Source organism: Ceratotherium simum, chromosome 17 (genome assembly GCF_057802395.1).
Source record: "Ceratotherium simum simum isolate JZ-2026a chromosome 17, ASM5780239v1, whole genome shotgun sequence".
In the NCBI taxonomy this organism is placed as follows: Eukaryota; Metazoa; Chordata; class Mammalia; order Perissodactyla; family Rhinocerotidae; genus Ceratotherium; species Ceratotherium simum.
The window spans coordinates 19,288,407-19,310,495 of NC_141916.1; the positions used below are offsets into that span (position 1 = coordinate 19,288,407).

General features: G+C 52.6%; 1 protein-coding gene across 11 annotated transcripts; it reads right to left on the bottom strand.

Annotated features, from left to right (window-relative positions):
• Nucleotides 1-214: 214 nt before the first annotated feature.
• Nucleotides 215-20,833, bottom strand: PRPF40B (pre-mRNA processing factor 40B). Of its 11 annotated transcripts, none has more exons than XM_087442443.1 (26): nt 20,701-20,783; nt 14,547-14,627; nt 13,628-13,771; nt 13,258-13,323; nt 12,554-12,581; nt 12,299-12,324; nt 12,055-12,165; nt 11,649-11,769; nt 11,543-11,567; nt 11,116-11,322; nt 10,755-10,881; nt 10,608-10,672; nt 9,898-10,062; nt 9,688-9,796; nt 9,161-9,311; nt 8,307-8,440; nt 7,520-7,634; nt 7,281-7,372; nt 2,895-3,011; nt 2,529-2,666; nt 2,225-2,320; nt 1,877-1,963; nt 1,487-1,664; nt 1,138-1,199; nt 881-1,024; nt 215-777 (listed from the first exon to the last, which is right to left on the bottom strand). In XM_087442443.1, exons 1-26 carry the CDS (start codon nt 20,701-20,703, stop codon nt 685-687), a joined length of 2,685 nt encoding a protein of 894 aa, XP_087298569.1. In that variant the 5' UTR covers nt 20,704-20,783; the 3' UTR covers nt 215-684. The 11 variants fall into 11 exon arrangements, with proteins under 11 accessions (XP_087298569.1, XP_087298568.1, XP_087298571.1 ...); XM_087442442.1 differs by having other exon boundaries at nt 1,865-1,963; XM_087442445.1 differs by lacking the exon at nt 12,055-12,165.
• Between the last annotated feature and the right edge of the window lie 1,256 nt (nt 20,834-22,089).

Below are 22,089 nucleotides of genomic sequence, written 5' to 3' on the forward strand. Positions count from 1 at the left end.
CTTGGCCAGGGGGGCAGAAAGGAGGCTGGGCGGAGCTGCCATCTGCTTAGGGGAGGTGAGTGCAAAAGCCTGGGGAAGGGGAACCAGGCTGAGTGGGCTCCAACCACACAAAGGGAGGCAGGCTTGCTGTGAGACACTAGTGCCCTCTGCTGGCCATGCATGCACCTTCCCCAGCCTGCCCCCGTAGCATATGGAGAGCACAAAAGAGCCAATGGCCATGTTATAAATATTGTTATTTAAAAAACAAAAACAAAACAAAACAAAACACACATACACGGGGTCCCAGGGCTGGAGCAAGGAGTGGTGGAGCCCTAGGGCCTGGGCGGGCAGGAGCAGGCACTGATGCTAGAGGGTAAGGACCCCGCCCTCTGCCACCCAGGCTGTGTCCACCAGCCTGTCACTCTTCCCTGGAGGCCCTTTCTCACATTTTATCTACTGGCACTACCCACCCCACATGGCATATACCACCAATCTCTGGTCTGGGGCTGAGGGCAAGGACTGCACTATTTGTCCGGGAAGTGGGGACCCTTCAACACCACAAGCAACTTTGGGAGGTGCCAGCAATGGTGTGTTGGGGTGGGGTTACTTGAGGAAAACAGACTAAGGAAGGAGTCTGGGGCAGACGGTGAGGGTGACCTAGGAGCCAGAGCCTCACACAGACCCAAGGCAGAGCGGCTCGTCAGGTCATTGGTGGTCGTCCAGCTGCTGCAGAAGTGTCCGCCGCCGCCTTTCCAGCTCACCCTCGCTCAGCTCGCTTTCCGATGTGTCCCAGCCCGTCTGGTGGAGCAAAGGCACAGCTCACCAAAAGCTCCCCCCACCAAAGGCCGTGGAGGCCTGGACAGAGTGCTGACGGGGCTTGGGCCAGGCGCCTGCCTCTCACCTTCTCCTTCTTGATTCCAAAGCCTGGGGAGCGGTTAGGGAGCTCTGCTCGCCGGAGCTCCCTGTCCTTATCCTGTTCTGGCTCTTTTTCATCACTCTCCTTGCCAGCTTTCTCCTCAGGGTCTGTCTCACTCTCAGGACTGTTCTGTAAGAGCCCAGAGCCCCCCTCCTCAGTTCCTGTGAAGGACAGCCTGGGAGGCGGGTGGAAGAGATCTCACAAACAGCAGGGCCTTGGGTAGAAGTTCCTTCTCTACGCACCGACTTGTGTCTTCTCTTCTTAGTTTTCTTTTTTGGTTTCTTGGCTTTCCGAAGGCTATGATCTAGAGACAGAAAAACCCCCACTAAGTCCCATGGGAGAAGGGAGGGCTCATCCTTTTCTCTGCCATGGTCCATCTGCTTGTTCTTCACAGGAAAGGACCTGTCTGCGGAAGTTGCAGTCAGTCCAGTTTTCCTTCCTTCTCCCAGTTTCCTGCCTGGGCAGAGATGGGACGTTCTTCCTACTCTGCGATGGTGCAGCCCTCCCAAACCACTCTACCCTCAGGGGGTTGGGGCTTCCCAAGGGCCTCCTGTCCATCTGGGCCAACTTCTCCAACTCCCAACTGCTTACCTGATCCAAGGAGAAGGCGGGAGGATGGGGAGCCCCGTCCTCCAAGGGCACCACCCCCACTTTCAACCGAATCAAGTGAGGAAGAGGGCTCAGAGCCTGACTCTGAGGGGTTCCGTCTCCTCCGCTTGGAGGGCCGGAGAGACAGTGGGGGCAGCTCCTCCTCTTCTGACTCAGAGCCCTGGGCAGATGAGCAGATACATGTCAGCGCAGAGGTTCTCTGGCCTCCAGAAGCCCTCAGGTCTGGGAATTGGGGACAGAGAGGAGGATCCAGGGCCAAAAGAATCTTCAAATCTCCCTCCAAGGGAGGTGATGTAGGGCAAAAACAAGAAAAGTGGTTCTTAGGCCCCCAGACAATGCAGCCTCACCCGTCCCTTCTACCTGCCAACTCACTGAGGGCGAGTGGGAACGCTTGCGATGGTGCTTCTTGCCCTTTCTGCCATGTTTTCGGCCTTTGGTGTGGAGGTGCTGGCATTCAGTCTGGTAGAGCAGAGGGAGGGGTGAGGAAGGCACCAGGGTTAGCCCCAGGAAGAACCCTGCATCCTAAAACCTGGTTTTGCCTCCTTCCCTGAGGCTAGGGCCTTAGGCCTATCCCAGGGCACCCTAAGATCTCCCCTTCCTTAGTTGTCCAGGGCAAGGAGAGCCCCAGGGGTGAGAAGTCACTGAGGTCTCTGTTGAGCTGGCCTCCTCAGGTGTTCAAGAGCCTGAGAGAGATCCAGAGGACCAGAAGCTCTGCCTCACCTCCAGTACCTGCAGGAACTCCCGGAAGAGCCGGATCCGCTCCGACTCCAAGGTGATCTGCTCAAAGGCTGAGTCACACACAAAGCGCTCACGGACCTTGAACGGGAGAGCACTGCTGATCAGACCAGCCCCAGCACAGCATGGACGCCGCCATGAACACAGGGCAGGGCTGGGGCAGAGGAAGGAAGGGAGCCTGAGCCGGCCCTGAGCTGTGCTATGACTGGGGTGGGCCCCCAGTGGTGGAGAAGCACCGCTGCCCTCAGGACTGAGGGGGTGGTGTTTGGTGCCAGGCTGCAGTCCTGACCTCTTCCCAGGCAGTGCCCAGCTCCAGGGCAGGCACGGCCTGCCTCAGCATGCTTCGAAAGGCAGCTTCCCTGCGCCGCATCCTTCGCGCCTCCTCCTTCTCCCGCTCTCTCTCCCGCGCCTCTGCTTTCTCCAGCAGCTGAGAGCAGAAAGGACACAGAACATAGTCACCCAGGAAGGTGAGTGCCCAGGTCCCACTCAGGCATACCTTAGGAGATAGGAATTTGGGGTCTGGGTTCCTACTATCATTCCCTGAACTGGGGGTACAGCCACGTTGGGGCAGTGAGCGAGAAGGAATGGAACAAGACACAGGGATGAGTTCAAGAACAGAGTCCTGGCTACAGCCCCGCCCCGCCTGGCCCCTCACACTATTGAAGGTCAGCTTGATGTTGCCTGCGTCCAGCGCAGCAGCCCTCTTGTCAAAGCTTATGACGTGGGCGAAGTCTTCAAAGGCTGTGTTCACCTCCACGCAGAAGCCCCGGTCCTGTGGGCACAGCAGCGCATGAAGCAGGGGGCACCACGGACGGGCCTGAGGCCCAAAGGTGGCCTCCGGGGCAGGCAGGGGGGTCAGACTACAGGAAGCTCAAGAAGCCCCCTACCCCCAGAAGAGATCCACAGGACTGGGACACATTCAAAAACCAAGTTGTCCAGGTCCTCGCCATCTGATGATTAAGTCCCCCATGCCTACCCTTGGTTTACCTGTCACAGGGAGCCTGGGGGTTGGATCACATCAGGAGGGGGGCAGGGTGTGTGTGTGCCACATCTGCCGATTGATGCCTGAGTTTCTCACAACTGGCTCTTTGTTCCTTTGGCTTAAAGCTGGGGCCCCAGCTGGGCCCTCCTGCTGCTCAGTAACTTCTATGCGTTCTCAGTCAACATCTGCTGGTCCCACCCTTTGGCTGTATTTATTGAGTGTTTACCATGTACCGGGTACCACGCTGAGTCCTTCACACACATTATCTCATTTAATCCTCACCTATCTAAATTTAAGGATAGGTCCTAGTCTTCTAATTTTATGTAGAAGGAGAAAGCAAGGTTTAGAGAAACTAGAGCACTTGCCCAAGGTCTCAGGCTATGTGGCTGAGCGAGGACTCTACCCCAGGTCTTTCAAACACCAAAGCCTGTACTGTTAAGCACAAGACCCACATAGATCACTCAGTCCACAGGAGAAACAGAGGCCATCAAGTGTGCAACTCCCAAACAATATTAAGAACACCTCACATTCTTGAAGCACCATGGGCCAGGCTCTGTGCTTCTCATCTAAGCCTCACAACACCCCAGTGAAGCAGAGGCTTAGGAAAGTTATCTCACTTGGCCCAAGACAACACGGTGCAGAGTGGAGGCACTGGCGTTTGAAGTCTGGCTCTCGAGTCACCTGGGGCACAGGCCCAGATTCCCTTCCTCTCCCTCCACACAGCTCCAACTTGTTCCAGCCTTCCTGCTGATGGCAGAGGCATGCTCTTCCTGCAAGAATTCTTCCAAGAGGACTTCCTCAACCCATGCTTTCCAGCCCTTCTCCTCAAACACATCAATCTCTCTCTTTCTTAGGGAATCGAAGGCTTTAATCTCACCTCCTCACTGGTTCCTTCCATCAAGCACACAACTCACTTAACCTGGAACATACTATCTACCCTGCTCTCACCTTCCTCATGCTAACAATCTCTGCGTCTTTCCCTTTGTTTCTTTAAATGTAGCACAAAGAAAACAAACAAACACTTACTGAGCCTACTACAAGCAAGACACTTTACAAATGTTATCATTTAATTCTCACAACCATACACATAAATTATCTCCATTTTACAGATGAAGAAACTGTGGCTCAGAGACATTAAAGAACTTTCAGAGGTCTCACCCAATAAACAGCCAGGAGTTATCTGACTCTAAAGCCTGTGCTGCACCCACTCCACCCTCTTCACGGACACTGCTCTCCCAAAGGTTGCTCATGGCCTAACAGCCAACTCCTAGTGCCCCTTCTCAGTCCTTGCTCGTCTGGTCCTCAGCACCTCTGCTGTTCACTCCTTAGACACTCCCCTCTCCAGGGTCCCCTCCTGTCTCTCTGACCTCTTTTATCACCTCTCTTGCATACACTTGTTCCCCTGATAACAGCACTTAATCTTTTCTCACTATCCAATCTATACTGTCCCTAGCAATCTCATCCCTCCACCTCTCCTGATTTTCAGACCCATACTAGACTGGATATTTCATAGACACTTCAAATTCAGCAGATCCCAAGAGTTCATTTCCCATGACCCCCCCCCCCGCCATGGATCTCCCAGGCCTGGATCTTCACAGTTGTTCCAAGTCCAGGGCTCTTTGCATTATCCTATGAGAGGCGCCATCACAGTGTGCCTGGTGGCAGATGGCCACAGGGACTCCTGGGCTCATCTGCCTTCCATAAGTAGGAGCCCAAAAGGAGGAACAGAAAGGGGAACTTGCTAAAGAAGCTTCTTTCTCAGGAGGTGTAGACAGACAGGACTCAGTGAGGATAGGACTCCTGCAAGCCTGTCAGCAGGACCAGCCACTCTGTGGCTAAAAGTTAAGTGTCCAATAAAATTGAGCTATCCTGGGATTAGATATTTCTACTTTATATGATTATCCTATTTAAAATACGGTATGTGCTTTATTCTTCCCTGCCCCAGGCTGCTTTTGAGAATAAGTCCCCAAATGGAATTCCTAGTTTCTCTAGCCCTGCTCTTTCTGCTTAATCCTTACCCATGGTGCCATCATCCACTCCTGCCAACTTCAACTCACTCCTTCTTTTCCTTCAATTTCACAAAAAAAAAATCTGTCAATTCTAGTTCTGAGTGACTGTATCCTACTGGTTTTCAAGTTTCATTTTTTTTTAACAGCAGAAACATTTTTTCAATAAAAATCTTATGTAGAACCTCTGTGTATAAAAGAGAAGCATGCTGCTGTACTTGAAAATAGAGGAAGGAGCATAAAATTCCCCCTCCTCAACCCCCCCTTGCTTATCCCAGGGCACCTCTGACGAAACCTAGGGAGTCTCCGACACACAGTTGGAGCACTACAGCTCTCCCCTCATCCCCATCCCCACTGCCCCCGCCCGAAGCTCACTGCCCCCCCAGATCACAGCCTCCTGACTGGGCTCCCTGCACACCCTCTCCCACACCTCCAGCCCAGCCCTGAGAGTCCAGTGCTGCTCAGGCTTTTCTACCACATGGCCCCAACGGCAGGGAAGAGGTCTGTGGGTGAGTCAGAAAAAGATGACTCAAGCTCAGAATTTATTTGAATTACTTGCCACTATCACTTTCAGTATCCTGAGGCTTCAAGATCTATCCTCCTACCACCTCCCATCCCTAAGGGTACTAGTTCTCAGGCTGAGAGGTGCGACTCTCCACTAGCACCAGTGGCTTTTCCAAGACATCGTCTGATCACGTCACTCCCCGGCTCCCCATTACTTACAAGATAAAAATCCAAATTTCTTATTTTAGCATTCAAGGCATTTTACACGCAGGGCTCTACTTCCAAACTGGGGCAGGTGGTTCCAGAGAAAGAGGAAGCCACAGGACAATATGATATATCTTACCTAATGGTAAGTAATTTTAAAATATTAAGTTTATATTAAACAGAGCAGTAATATGGTATTAAAATGCAACACATGCATGAATTTGTGAGGCAAAACATAGGACTTCAAAGAAATGTATGTGCAGCGGGACATTTCTAGTTTTATTCTCAGACCCTTCTCATCCAGGTACCAAGTTACTCCCCTCGGTAATGAGGTATACTTTGGTGGCAAACTCCTCATTTTTCAGAAAGGAAACTGGGGCTCCGAAAGGTTAAGAAATCTGCCCGAAGTCACGCAACTCATAAGTGGTTAAGCTGGACTTGTACCCAACGCAGTCTGCCTCCACAGTCCTGCTCCTAACCACTGTGCTATTCTGCCTCCTCAAATGCCTTAGAATGTTCTTCACTTCCACAATGAAAGTTGCTTTCCTTTTGTTTTTTTCCTTCTGAAACACAAGGCTCTCTTAGTCCCTCACTCACTTTTCCACCTTTGATAGACATGGATGTTGAGAACTACTTCTCCAGTGTAAGAAAAGCAACGTGCATGTGTGATGATAAGTGGCAGCTGAACTCGCTGCCACATCAGGGAAGTGATAAGGAGATGTGAGGATAAGGACGACATGCCCCTTCTAAAAGGAAGTGGCATCTCAGCTTGAGTCCACTGAATGCCTTGCAAAACCAGCCCAGTGTTGCTAGGTAATCTAAATTTTCAAGAGAAGCTGAAGATCCAGATTTTTACGTGCAATCTCCCGATTTTAAAATGTCAGCAACAAATTCCAAATTTTTCTAAAACATTGCACAGGCCAGAAGGAACGTATTTGTGGGCTGCCAGTTTATGGTTAGCTGGGCTTCCTGCTCCTCAAACCGGCCATGTCCTTTCCACCCTATTGCCTTCGTCCTGCAGTACCCTATGCCCGGGACCTCTACCCACTCCATCTGCTCCTTCTTAAAGGTACAGTTCAAATGTCAATTCTTCTGATTCTCATCTCTGTAATAACTTGCCCCTCTGTGTAATAGATGTCATATCTATCTTCCTATTAGGCCATAAGCTCCTTATGGGCAGAAATTATATCTTATTATGTCCCCAGCGCACAGTACAGGATCACAGTAGATATCTGCTGAACAGAGCTGCAACACTCCTGCAAAACAGGACTTATCAGCAAGTCCTGTCTGGGGGGTGTGCCCCATACCCAGCTTGCATCCATCCACAACCCCGGGCCTCCCTCACCTTAAGGATGTCCTTAATGATCTTCTTCTCATCATGGAATCGTGCCTTCAACTCCTCCACATAGAACTTGAACAAGTCCAGAGGGGTGGAGCCTGCGGGGGAGGGAGGGAGGGGGGCCTGGCGGGCGGCAGCTTCCCAAGGCCTGGGGACGGGGTCGAGGAAAGGACCAGGGAGTGGGGATGCAGAGAGGCTGGCAGGGCAGGAAGCCAGGCCAGAGAAGGGGAGCCTGGCTGCCTTACCCGGCTGGCCCAGCATGTTGGCAAAGCGGACGTCAGTGCTGACCGCTGGGTACAGCTCCATCCAGGTGGACATAGAGTGCAGCTGCCCCGTCTCGTGCAGCTCGTCCAGGAAGGTCTGAGCAGAGAGAGGTCAGTTATAGGAAGAGTGAGACAGGGAGGGAGGCAGAGTCAAAGACCGGGGAGGTGGGGAGGGGATGGCAGGGAGAGGCAGAGACAATCCAGGTTGAAGAAATGCAGGCAAGGGAGGCAGAGACGAAGAGACACAGATGGGGAGGCAGAGAGCAATGTGAAAGGAAAGAACATAAACACAGAGAGGGACAGACTAAAACAAGAGAAGGAGCCAGGCTGGGAGGCAAAGAAACAGAAATTTGCCTGCAGCACAATCTTCCCATGACTTGGTTTCAACTTCTCGACGTGTTACATACAGCTAAGTAACCCCACCACCACCACCACCAGTACCACCTCCAAGCTGGGGGATAAGCCAGCTAGGCCTGTCTGCCTCCCCACTGAAGGGAAATAAACTTGGCGTAGCTGCCAAGCTGTGCCTTTAAGGTGTTTACTACTGGCAGTTTCTGGGTTGTGCATACATCTAGTCTTCCTAGAGGAGCTCCACCCAGAATAGAGGGGACACAGCAGGAGCAGAACTACAGACATAGAGAGGCCTCCTGGAGCTGGGATAGGGCTGGACACAGACAAAACAGTGGGCTTGGCCGAGGAGGCAGGGCATGGGCGGGGAGGCTAAAGACCAGGGCAGAGTGAGCTCTGATCCAGAGGGTGGCAAAGATACCTGGAAGGCCTCCCGGTTCTTGCGTTGCTGGCGCCGCTCCCGAAGCCGGGCCCGCTCTCGCTCCTCCTCCTCCTCCCTCTCCAAAGCTCGGATGTGTTCCTCAAAGCAGATCAGCGCATCTTCTTTGTCCATGTCTAAGTGTGGGGAGGAGGCTCAGCAGGCACCACATCAGCAACAGACACCCTCTCAGACCCCAGCCCCCCAGTGCTTTAAGGATGTTGTCCCTGTAGGTGCCGGGGACACTCAGGGTGGTGGGGCAAGGGGGGCAGAGGGCTCTGTGGGAGAGGCTGCTGGAATAGTGGTTCTTGAGGAGGATTCATTAATTATATGAGAAAAAATTAGCAAGTATTCGGCTCTTGTAAATTCAGTTACTGGAAGTCATCATATGAAACCAGTTATCTCAGGATCTGAGGTTTTATGTTTTATGGAACCGGGAATCAATCAGGTTTTGATGCAACTTCAGGAGGTAAATTACTGATATCGTCAGTGATTACAGGCCAACAGCTTATTGTAACATGTGTGACCAGTTAAGGCCCAGAGTGCCATGACGATTTAAGACCATATTCATATGAGCTATAAAAATCATCATCTCCAGGTCTTCTGACTCCAGTCCCAGAGCTCTTCCTCCAAGGACACAATGTCCATGTCAACAGTGAACCCTGAAGGGAGGGAGGGGGTGTCCTGAAGCATTTTGGGATCTCCAGAGTCCAGAGAGGTACAGGGATAAGGACTGAGTGAGTGCTGGGGACTCCTGGATGTCCAGGAGGGGCAGGGGAGCAGTGTGCAGCAGGCTCTGGGGGCTCAGATCCACGAAGAGCGGGGAAGGGACAGGCAGGACTGGAGACTGGGCTTACTCTGCAGCTGGTGGTCCTGAGCAAAGCTGGGGTTATCCATGAGGTACTGCTGGGCCTGGGACCATGTGGTTTGGAAGTTGACGCTACTCATCCCATCAAGGATGCTCTTCAGGGCCTGGATGTTGCGGCGCCGGAGCTGCTTGGCCTGTTCCTGGGGAGCCACAGGGTCAGGGTGAGGCAGGGCAGGCCGGAGCTACTCAAGCAGGCCTGGGCAGAGGAGGATTTGGGGAAAGGTAGGCAGCTAGGGAACCCTAGGAGGGCCAGACGCAAAGGTTTCATGGCCCCTGAAAGGGGAAGGAGCACAGGTTACAGACCGACCCCTCAGTAACTCCTTCTGGCCCTCTCATGCCCGAGGTTGTAGGCTCAGAGCAGAAATGGGGGGATGTGCAAGTGCCACACCAGCTCCCAAGTAAGGAGCTGGGACCCTGGGGCAGTGGAGAAGTGAATGACCAGGGCCCATCAGGAAGCAAAGACATGGGGATTCTAAGATGAAATGGGGCTGACGGATCCAGCCCAGTGACTGTTACCTTCTCCTTCTTGGCCAGGAAGAAGAGGACATCATCATAAACCTCTTTTCGATCCCTCTCAGGGACCACAGCCCAGACCTCCAGCTCCCCAAAGGTCTGTTCTGCCCTCCTGTGGAGCACATAGGCTGTGGGTCGGCAGGCAGAGAACAGAGACCCTAGGCCCGTGTGTTCTCAGGGTTCCCAGGCCCCACCCCAGCCCGGCCCCCTGACCGGTAGCGGGTGGTGGAGGTCATGCGTTCGTGCTGCTCCAGGAAATGCTGCAAGGTCTGCTTGGCCTCCTTGGCCCTTAGCCGGGCCTCTTCCTTCTCCTCCTTCTCCCGCTGCGCCTTGTAGGCATTGAATGCCTGCTTTTTCTCACTCAGTTTGGGCAAGGCACTGGGGTGGACAGGATGGGAGTGGAGTGGGGATAAAGGAGTCAGCCTGAACCACCCTGCACAGCCCACAAAGCAGGGTCATGGCACACAGAACTGAGTGAGGGGACCATGCATGGGCACAGCAGGCTGCAGGGGCTCCGAGGGCCCAGGGAGGCAAGACAGGTCTCTGGGATGTGGGGAAGGGTTAGAGGCAGTGAGGGGAAGAGACCGGGCTCCAAGACACTGCTAATACTGGGCCCTTTTGCTTTAGGGTTCTCAAGTTGCAGGCGGGCCTCTGCCCTATCCAGTCCCCTCTTTCCCCAATTAATTCAATTCGAATCAATTCAATTCAACAAGCATTTATTGAATGTCTCATGTCAGACACCTTCCCCTCCTCCTGGAGGCCCTCCAGCTTCTCTTCCCCTTGCACCCTTACCCGTCTATCACTCTCCTGACTCTGGCCCCCTTGGGGCCTGAGTGTTGAGCTGGGGTTTCTCGGGGAGTTCCTGGCCCAGCTGTTCTCATAAACAGGGCCTGGAGGGCCTGGCTCCCTCTGCCCAGGCCTACCTGTAACGGGGGTCGGTGACCACCATCTTCATGGCCTGTTCCCACGAGGCGTTGGAGGGGACAGCCTGGAATGGAGCAGGCAGGGGTCACGGGGCCTGCCCACCTCCAGCCCCCTCCAGGCCTACCCTGAGAGCCCCCCACCAGCACCTTGTCCCTCAGCAGCTCCTTGAAGGCCTGCTTTGCCTTCTCCCGATTGCTCCAACTGAGGCCAGACCTCTCTGGTTCTGGCTTTGATTCTTCTTCCTCCTGCTGTGGTGGCTGATGCTGTCCAGAACTGGGGGGCAAAGGGGACTCAGCCACAGCGTCCCCCAGTCCCCATAGCTTTCAGTGCCCTGCATGATCAGCAGCACACCACCCCCTCCTTGCTCCCAGAGCAGCCCTTTTCTGCCCTTCAGAGGTCACACCCAGATCTTCACACCCTTCCCAAGAGGCCTGGCAGAGGTCAAGGTTTGAACCAGCCTGGAGCCTGAGGCCAGCATCTGGAATGCCGCGGGGGGGCAGCCCTCACCTGCTAGGGCCCTCCTCCGGCTGCTGAAGGAACCCCTGCTCCAGGGGCTGGGCAGCCTCTGACACATCGCAATCTTCACTCCCACCTGGCTCAGGTTCTAGGAGGCCGGTGGGCACTGGGGTGGGGCCAGGAGGCGCAGGTGGGGGGTCAGGCTGTGGCTGAGGAGGCTGCGGCTGTAGTGTCTGTGGCAGCTGCTGTTGCTGTTTCCTGCAGGTGAGCCAGAAGGTCAGTGTCCAGGAGTAGAGCAGGGATAGAGGTAGTCAGGGGCTAGCTGGTCTCTCTATCCTGTGAAGGACTGGGGCCAGAGGAGACCACTCCACAAGGAGACTGAGAGCTGGCTCTTTCTCCCACGAAGTAGCGATGGATGGATCGGGAGGAGAGAGTCCACTCCCACCCCTCAGGTAGACAGGTGGGGCAAGTCACTCACCCTGCAGCGTCCTGTTTGACTAGAGCTACAATGGGAAAAGATAATATGGTCACGGTGTGTCATGGGCCACCTCCCAGAGCCCTGCCCGGGCCCTACCCCTCCTCACCCTCCAGGTCATCCAGGTCCTTGGGCCGGGTCCAGCGGGACTCCTTACTCTGGTTGTTATAGTAGTAAGGTTTGCCTGTGTCCGACTTGTACTCTTTCCAGGGACACTGAGACAGCAGCAGCTACAAGAGGATGGGTCAGAGGACATCAGTGGGCTGGGCATGCCCTCCAGCCAGGTGGGGGAGCTAAGAGATCCAGTGAGTAGGGGACACAGGAGTTTTTAGCTACCACCTGGCCTGGTTCAGCACGGGGGAAGGTGGACTTCCTGAGAGCCTAGGAAGGTCGGAGGGTGGTCAGGGATCTCGGGATCAGAGGAACCATGTGTATGTTTAGAGACTTGAGGGAGGCCAAGGACTTGGAAGGGTCAGGGCAGCTGAAAGGAAGGGCCAGAAAGCCCCATTCAGGACCTCTGCCTTGGACTTGAGCACGCTGGGCTTCTCCCACACGGACTGCTTGTCGTCAGCATTGTAGTAGTAGATGCGCCCATCAGGGGCCACATGCTCACTCCATAGGGCCCTCTGGGTGGGGGGTGCACAGAATGGTGGTCAAGGCCCCTTTGCCAAAGCTTCTCCTCCTCACCCCAAAGATTTAACCATCAGCCCCCCGCTTTCAGCCTTTCTACCCAGAGACCCCTGAGCTAGAAGAACTCACCGGAGGGCCTGTCCCACCCACAGCAGCTAGAAAAGAAGCCAAAGGAAACATATTAACTCCTTGCTCCAATTCCCATCTTATCCCCAACTATTCCTCCCTTATCCATCCCCAATAAATATCCCCTGGTCCCATCAACATCCCAGGCTCCCTGGCATCCCAACACGCATGATCCAGGGTGGGCTCTAGTCCACGGTCCCCTCTCCCCTATCCCCCCAACCTCCGAGCCTGGGGGGAGCAGGCCCCCAGAAGACTCACAGCTGGCGGTGTCTGCACCCGGAGCCGTCTGCCGAAGAAAGAGGAGGGGGAAGGGTTGGGGCCAAGCCCAGTGGCCCCCAGGACCCAGGCCATGGGGGATAGAGAAGCAGGCCAGGCCAGGATCCAGGTTTCCTGCTCCCAAGGATCTCTGCTCCCTAAGAGGCTGCCCCCACCCTCTGAGGCCCTGGCTCTAGGACCCCAGGGCGAATCACACAGCAGCTCCTTTCTTTATTTTCCTCAAGTGAGAGTATTTTGTTGAGTTGACCTCCAAGGCCCATCTCTTTCACAGTGGATACCAAATTCTACCTCGTACCCAGACTCTTACTACACTGAGCAACAGCACAAGAAAGTACAGCGAGATCCCAAGATGCTGTTGCTTCCTCCTGAGGCAGAGAAGATGGGAAGAGGGGGCTGTATTCAAGTGTCCACAGTGCAAGCTATGCAAGGTAAGCAGTGTCCGGCATGAGTGTGTTCCTTAAGGGAGCTGGGCACAGCGGCAGGGAGGGAATACCAAAAGAGAATGGGCATGCCTTTGGGGATGAGTGGGACACTAGAAGAGCAGAGTATGTGGCTGGAAAGGACTTGAGGGTGGGGAGTGCCACCAGGGACCAGGGTGATCCGAAGAGAAGAGGCAAAGAAAGGAGGCCATATCCCTGTACACCACATCAGACCCACACGGCTTCCTGCCAGCCCCCAACGCTTACCGCTGCAGTGACGGGCACCGCTGGCATCAGCATTCCTGGCATCATGGGAGGTACCATTCCTGGTATCTATGGATAAAAAGAAGACAAAAACCAGCTACTGAGATGAGGGCACGCCCAAGCTGGGCAGGGTCCTGACAGAGACTGGGGCCATGACTCTCACATGGGCACCTCCTCAGGCAATCCCCAGGTTTGGGGCTCTGGGCCTAGCCTAGCGTTTCTCCAGTCATTTAGCAGACAGATCGACATGGGCCTGGCCCGAAGCTCCCTCCCTTCCCTCCCCAGTTTCTGAAGTCCAGATGATGACTCTCATCTCCACCCCCAGCTAAACTCACAGGGTTTTCTGAGGCGCCAATGCAGGGGGCAGGATTACCTGTGTGAGTGGTGGTGGCGCCCCCATTGGTGGAAGCATTGGGGGCATGATGCCAGGTGGCATGGGAGGGATGGCTGGTGGTCTCTGACTCATGGGGGGTAGCCCCATCGGAGGAAAGGGTGGGGGGATTCCTGGAGGGGGCATCTGGAAATGAGGAAAGGCAGAGACACTGAGCAGAGAAGACACTGCCTTAGACCTGTCAGGAAACACCTTGTCTCCCACCCTTCCCAACCCTCCCTCTCAGCTCTGAGGCAATTCCAAGGCTTTAGTTTGAGAATTACAAAGCATAAAACTGCCTCCCTCTTCATCACTGAGAAAGACTGATAACCGGGGGGTCCTCTGAGTCTAACAGGCAAGGACACAGCTTCTTGAGAGGTACGGAAGGAAGAGGGAAAAGGGAAGTGTAACTGCCACCGGACTGCAGCTGGAAGGCTCCACCTCTTCAGCAGCTCACCCCAGAGAAGCTTCTCAGATACAGGGCCAGAGGCAGGTGTCCAGGTACCCAAATCCCCCAGTCCCCTGTCACTCATCCCTTTTTCTCCAACTCGGACTACCAGTTGCTATTCCAGCCTGACTTCTGTGGCATATTTAAAGAATACAGATAAGGAGTACTGAAAGAGAAAGACAGCCCCGCCTGCCCTCACACTAATGGGGTCTTTTCCTTTCACTTCTCCTACCCCCCAGGAGACCCCAGTATGTCCCAAGGACAAAAAGACAAAGGAGGAACTGTCAACTTCATGGACTGAGAGCTTAACAGCAGCTCCTCCCACCCCAATGCCCAAGCAAAACCATCCATCTTCCAAGGGCAGCAGAAGGGGGCAATATACAAAAACCGTGCTGGTGATGCAGCAGTGCTAGGGACTGAGGTGTTGGGGGTGCAGGCTGGAAAAGCCAAGCCGAGGGAAAGACAAAAACTTACGAAGGGTGGTGGCATCATGGGGGGCCCCGGTGGGAAGGGGGCAGGCGCTGCTGGGGGCCGGGGACCAGAATCGGGAACCGACTGTTGAGGGAGAGAAAAGTCATAGGACCCAGGATGGGCAAAGAGATTGGCTTACAAAAGGGAAGCAGAGGGATGAGGATGAAAAAGGAGCACAAAGTTCAGAGGAAGGGTCTCCAAGCCCAATTTCCTGCCCACCCCCAGCTCTGAGCCTTGGGTAGGTCTGCTCTCTCTTCCACCAGCCCAGAGCCAGCTGGCCATGCCCCTTCAATGTCATCTTTATTTTGAAGTTTCCACTTTGCCAAAGCCACAGAAAAGATGGAAGAGGCTCCACTACAGGCACAGACTGGCTCTTCCCAAGGCTTTTCATCCATTCTCCTGCCTGTGGGCAAGACTGTGCCTCCCTCAAACCAGTTAAACAGGGGTTTCTCATTCCCAAAGAGTCCACGGAGGAAGTGGCCTCTTTTCGTGTTCCCCTATCTGAATTCACCCAGTGACAAAGATTCAATCCCAAAGCCCTCCCAACACAAATAAGCATTAGTCCTTCATAAGTACTAGTCTCCCTAACTCTCCTCTCTTCACCAGCGGCCCCCTCCCCTAACTGGCCCCATCTTTAGTCACTCACTCTTTTTGACGTCTTCCACTCCCAATCATCTCCCTCATCTCCCTAGCTCTACTCCTCCTCCCCTAGAGATCCTCAACTCATTTCCCTGTGGATGAGGCTTTGAATAGCTTAGATCTCTGTCCTACACCTAATGGCTGGCCACATCCCATCCTTTAGTTCTCAACTTAAATATCACTTGCTCTAAGAAGCCTTCCTGACTCTATTTAAAGCAGATCCTTCCAATTTATTCTCTGATTCCCTTTTTAGTTTCCTTGTGTACACAACTTTGTAATTAAATGTTTCCCCTCACTAGAGGGTAATAACATTCCATGAGGGCAGGGATCATATCTGACTTGTGGAAAGCTGGATTCCTGGTCCCTGCCACAGTATCTGGCACATAATGGGTACTCAATAAATACTGAATAAATGAATGAAGGAACAAATACTCTCTATATAGAAACTTCCAATTCTAAAAATTGATCCTACAGATATAGCCCCACATGGCCAAAATGATGTGTGTACAAGGTTTCCATTTCAGCATTATCTGTAAAAACAGAAGACTGGAACCAGCCTAAATATCTATCCGCAAGTAACTATGAAATTATACACAAACATAAAATGGAATATCATGCAGTCATAAAAAAGAATGAAGAAGCTCATTGTCTTGATATGGAACAATCTCTAAGATATATTAACAAGTGGGAAAAAAACAAAGTGCAGCAAAGTTTTATCATCTTGGAGATGGTATCAAATTGGAGACAAAAGATGACATACAAATCAGTAGAAGGGGGACAGAGGTAGAAGGGAAATGTCTCACTGCATGCCCTTTGTAACTTTTCAACATGCAGCCATATGACTACATTACCCATTCAAAAAAAAATTTTTTTAAGTGAACTGAGGCTTGGAGATGAAGCTAAAAGGCCACACCCTTCCTCCTCTTGGCTTGAAAGTTGGAGAGTGGTAGGGAAAGGTAGTGGCTAGCTGAAGAGCCACCTCACTGCTGCCCAACTGCCCTACTTCCCCAATTAGCCCTATACTGAGAAGGCTCAGTGTTTAAAGATACTTGCTAATGTCTACCTTTAGCAACACCTGTCCTTCCTCTCTTCCTGCCCATGTCCTAAGGAGAGAAGGAGATAAACCAAACTACTCCAACTTGAATCACCTTTTCTCAGTGTTCAGTCTAGCCCGGTATTCAGACCCACTCCTGTGCCCTGAAACTTTTCTCAGCATGAGAAGTCAGAAACCAGTCCACACGGGAGAAAATCCAATTCCCTGTGCCACACTTTCCCATCTCCAGCTGCCTTCGCATCCTCTCTAACTTCCCAGTTGCTACGTAACCGTCTTTGGTTCCTACCAGCTGTCCCAGACAGAAACCTGTGAGTCACTCTGCACATCTCCCTCTTGCTTGTCAATACATCACTGAGTCCTCTTAATTCTACCTCCAAAAAGATTTCTTGAATCCATCTATTTCTCTCCATTTCCTCCTCCACCCCCACCACCCCTTTTTCCATCTGATCTACTGCAGTGGCCTCCCAACTAGTCTCCCCACATTTACTCCAACCTGCAGACATAACGAGCTCATCAAAATGCACTCAGACCATGTTACTCCCCTGCTTAAAACCCCCTTGATGGCTCCCGCTGCTCTTAGGATAAAGACCAAAACTCCTGCCCAAGGCCTAGGAGGCTGTGGCAGGTTTGCTCCCCAAGTGCCTTGCCAGCCTCACCCATGCTGAGCTTCCAGGTCTGTGCTCCAGCCACACTCACCTCTCCATTCTCTACCTCAGGCATCCACCTCTGCGTGGGGCAATCTTCCCGCCAACCCACACACCTCGCCTACATATCCTTCACATCTATCCAGTCACCATTTCCCAAGAAAGCCTTCCTCCTGACCCAGTGGACTAGTCACAGCCCTTTTTTACATGCTCGTACACCATGTACCTTCCCCCTCAGCAATTATCCATTTGAATTTTACAGTTACTTGTACAATTCTGATTGTACTATTATGTTATGTGGGACTAATAAAAAACAAATGCTGCCAACTGAATTATAATACTCTATTGAATTTAAGATGCATCTTGACTTCAGAAATGTTAAAATGTGTCTTAGAATCAATGAAATATCTGCTGCCTTCACTAGGCTGAAAACTCTAAGGGGCAAGGACTTTGTTTTTGCTCATCCCAATATCCTATCCCACTGTATTTTCCTTACCACTCCCTATTGGCACATAGTACATGCTAATAAATATTTGTTACTTAATGGTCTCATCCCACAAAACAAAGCTATTGGTAAGGCTGGTAGTTATTCAGGGAAGACAGAATGTCAGAGCTAGAGGGCGCTGTGGCAACCACCTTAGGTAGTCCCCTTTTTTCAGATGAGAAAACTAAGGGGGAATAGTAAGTCCAAGGTCCCGCTGCTGGTTAGGGACACAGCCAGGGCTGGATCCAATCTGCCCTCCAGCCCTACTCCCTTAACACAGTCCTTCCCACAGGAAGCAGGTCTGTTTTTTCACTCTAGCATACCCCCTGCAACTCATGTGGTTAATCAGCAAGCATTCAACATGATCTCGTTCTTACTTGAGATCCAGTGGTGGCTCCCTATTGCCCACCCTACAGAATCGCTCATCTAACATTCAAAGCCTTTCAACAAGGCCCATCTCACACTCGTCTTGGCTCATCCTGACTCAATGGCTTCCCTCCTCCTCTTTGCACAGGAATTATCACTCCACGTGTTTCTTTTATTCCACTTTCTCTCTTTGTTCAAGATGATCCAGTATTCACCTCCTTCAACTTACCTCTATGACTATCCTCCACACATACACACATTCCTAACTGTGTCCCTTCAGGATAAATGCTGCACTACTTAGCACAGAGCAACATGCTACTCTGTAGATGTTTGCTGGGTGTTTCACGTGGGACCACCTGTCTCCCTACCCAGGGGGGGATTTCCCTACATTCAGGGATTGAGTTTTTTCCTTTTTAAGCCTTCTCTGAGTGTCTAGTCAGGGCCCTGCACACAAAGTGCTGTGATAAAATGCAGACTCATCCCTAACCTTATTTTTGCATACCGGAATATCCTAAAACAGGCAAATGTGCGTGTGAACACATGTCCCAGGTACATGTGTATAAATTCTCCGGGTGAAGGCTGACTGTGATAAGAGAGAGGGGCAGCGTGGCAGAGGTCTGTGTGGCTGAGGAAAGGGAACTGGAATCAAATACTGGCAAGGGAAAACCTAAACAATAAAATACTAACTGTATATGACCATCCTTAACTTGGAATGGAGACTCCTGGCCAGGATCCAGATACTGGCCTGTTTTGGACAGTTCCCTACAGAGGACAGAGCAACCGAATGAACGTAAATTACTATAGAACTTCCAAAGCCCTCCCTTCCCTGAGCCTCCCCCGTGTGATGTGTATACTTTCTTTCTTTCGCAAAACACTCCTGTCAGTATCTCACTTGCTGCAGTGCCTGTAAAACTTTAGGTCTTATTACACTTCTAGGTGAGAATCTGAAAAAGTAACTCATATTGAGAGAAGGATAAGAAAAAGGGGCTGAAAGAGAAGCAGATCCTGTGTTTTCTCAGGAATAAAAAAACATTTGTGAGCTAGGAAGAGATGAAGAAGAGACAACTGATCATTTGATCAACATATTCACCTGGGCCAGTGGAAGGACCCCCCCCCCCCCAAGAGGCAGTCAGTTCTTCTCAGCCTCCACATCTAAGGGATATCTAAAACTAAAGATTCAGAAAAAAGAACAAAAGGAGAAAAGGACAAGAACAGAGAGACAGAAGAATGAGAATGGAAAGAGGGAATAATAACAACTAATAGCTAATATCTACTGAGTGCTTATTATGGGCCAGATACCATGCCAAACACTCATTTAATCCTTGCAACCATCTTAGAGGTTATTATCCCCATTTTATACATAAAGAAACTGAGGTTCAGAGAGATTAAGTAGCAAGAGGCAGGTCTGGAATCCAAGCAGTCCGATCCCAAAGCCTGTGCTTTGGGAGAGGCAGGTTTGGAATACAAGCAGTCTGATCCCAAAGCCTGTGCTTTCAACTACTACACAACACTGCTTCCCAGCAAGGATGATGGTGCCACAGGTATTTCTTACACTCAAATTCATTGCCCTCTTTTCTCTTCACCCCAATCCTCACACAATCTTAAAATCCTCAGACAGCTAGGTGATCCCAGGTTGGCCTGGTCTGACTCACTCCCTGAAGGGATGTGTGTTGGAAAATGAAGGCTGGGAGGCACATCTCTCATAAGAAGGTACATAGCCATCATCAAAAAGAAATGTATCATGGAGGCTGAGAGACCAGGTGATTACCCTGTTTTCTAGCTCTACCTGCTGCCCTTCTTCAGCTGACCCAAAGAGCACCAGCCCCTCCCTCCCTGTTTTCAAGAGCATCCTAGTCCTCACTCCCCTGTACCAGCCTTATTATTCTTCCTGCTCCCCAAAGATACTAACTGTCATACCAGAAAATATCTTCCATTGCCTCTCTCTGATCCTGACATCTCCTTGTCACTCTCCCTCTGAAGAACAGAATGTTACTTCTGGTCTTCATCTTTCTTGGGTTAGGTCTCAACCTCCTCCTCTACTTAGAGTTTTTCCATTCCTTCAACAGGATTCCAGAGGCGCTGGCTAGCTTGCCCCAGCCTTGCAGGCTTTGTGCTTCCTATCCCCGCCATATCCCTAGGGATTTTCCGCAGCCCCAGCTGAAGGCCTCACCTCCATCTTCATCCTTCTCGCTTCCCCATGTTCTAGAACCCATTCTTCTGAACTCTCTTAAGAACCACCCCATTGGAAGATCTGAGATATCATTCTCATGCATTTTCCTTTTTTTTTTAATCGATGGAAAATCTGAGGCCCAAAGAAAGGTAGTGACTTGCCCAAGGTCACACAGAGTTGTTACACAGTTTGCTGATGGCAAAGCCAGGGTTGGGACCAAGGGGCCTCTGCTCGTCCATCTCTTGGACTATCCAATACTGGGTGGGGGCTGGAAGCCTCCTTCCTCAGGAGACAGTGCCCCCTCCTCACCTCAGGAGACGGTGGGGAAATGAAGGAGGGGGTCTCCTGGAGGTGTTATGGGGCATCCAGGGCTTCCAAAGGGAACAAGCACGGGGTCTGGGGGAGGGGCATGTCGCACGCCAAATATCCCAGGAGGGGACACTGCGGCCCCCAGCTCTCTGCTTGTCCCGTGGTTCCCACATCTCCCGCCCCCTCCCTTCTTTCCCGACCTTTCTCCCTTCACTTCTTCCCTTCCTCCTCCTTACCCAGTCCCGCAACTCTCGTTCCCTCAACCTCCCCCACCCCACGCCATCCTCCATCATGGCCTCCCCCACCCCTTCTCCCCCCAATCCCCGCCCCACCCCCTCCCGGGCTCCTGTCCCTAACCTCTCATTCCCCTCGCCCTCCCCCGGGGTCCCGGGTACCCCCGGCGGCCTCCCCGCACCCCCGGACTGGCCCCGGACCGCCAGGGACGCTGCGGGACCGCCCCGGGCCCCTCCACCCCCGCGCGGGGACGTTACCATGCCAGAGCCTCGGAGCAGCTGGGCCGGCTCGGCCCACCCGCCAGTAAAAGCCGCTCTGATTGGCCGGGCCGCAGCCGGGAAGGCGGGGCCAATGGGGGGGTCGCACCCCTTGGTGGCCGGGACTCCGGTCGCTCCCGCCGCTCAGCCGGGGCCAGCACCGGCCCGGAGCGCCCAGGCCCGGCCCCGCCCCCGGCGCGGAGAGCCAGGCCCCGCCCCCGCCCCGCCGGGTCCGGGGCCCGCCCACCGGGGGGCGGGGCGTGCCTGCTCGGACTCTGACGGACAGCTGGAGCGCCGACCCTGGGCTGCACAGAGCGGCCTGGGCGCGCGTCCCGCCGGCGCGGCACGCGCCGGCAGCTCTCCTGCCTTCCCGCCGGCCGCCTCCAGAGCTCGTCCCGCCACCTCCTGGCCTTCGCGGCTCGGCTGGCGCGTCCGCCCCGCACGGGCGCTCGCTCCCAGGACCAGGGGCTGGACCGAAGTATTGATTCCTAACATAGGGGTATCTTTGCACCTCACAAAGCGTTTTTTAATTCGATGTGTAGTTATTCTTAGCACTTTTTAATTAAACCTTTCAACAACTATTTAATGAACACCTGTTATGTGCCACAACTGTTCCAGGCTCTGGGCGTACAGCAGTTGAATAAAAAGCAGACGGATCCCCCGAAATCCCTGCCCTCATGGGGCGTGCACGTGCTTCTCACGTAACCCTGAAGTTACTTCTTTTGAGAGCTGGCTCCCACCAAACGATGAAATCTTAGGGAGCCGGGGCCCAATCTTTTACAGGAATTAAAGATGTGAGATAAATACTATGTTGTGCAGATAAGGCAATTATAATCCAAAACTATTAATGAATGTGCTGAAGGTCTCACGGCTAGTAACTGACAGGACCCCAGGCAAACGGGTGCAGAAAGGGATGAAACACCTTCCCTCCAAAGCATGGGTAAAGATGCTTCCTTTTTCCTTCATTCATCAACACTTAGCTGAGCGTGTACTCTGTGCTTGGTACTTTACTAAGTCTGGAGATACGAAGAACTCTGAGCCAGGGCCCTGCTTGCAAAGAGCTTAGAGTGTAGCAGGGGAGAGGAAGGAAACCAACTAACAGGACGTAGAAGTCCTAAATTAAATGGGAGGAAAGGAAGGGGGATTCATTCTTGGAGGCTCCTGTAGAGAGAAACCTCATTATGGTTTTCATCGCAATACCTAGATGGCTTCAAATGAGGGCCTAGTCCTGTGGTTTTCAAACTTTATTATTGAGACCTCCAGGCATAGCAGAAGTGATTCAGAGGTTCCATACACTTTTATCAATCACATTTTATTTTTAAAGTTTCTATTTTTTTATGAAGTATTTCTTAGAATACATAGATACCTATTTTAAAGAGTCAGATAACT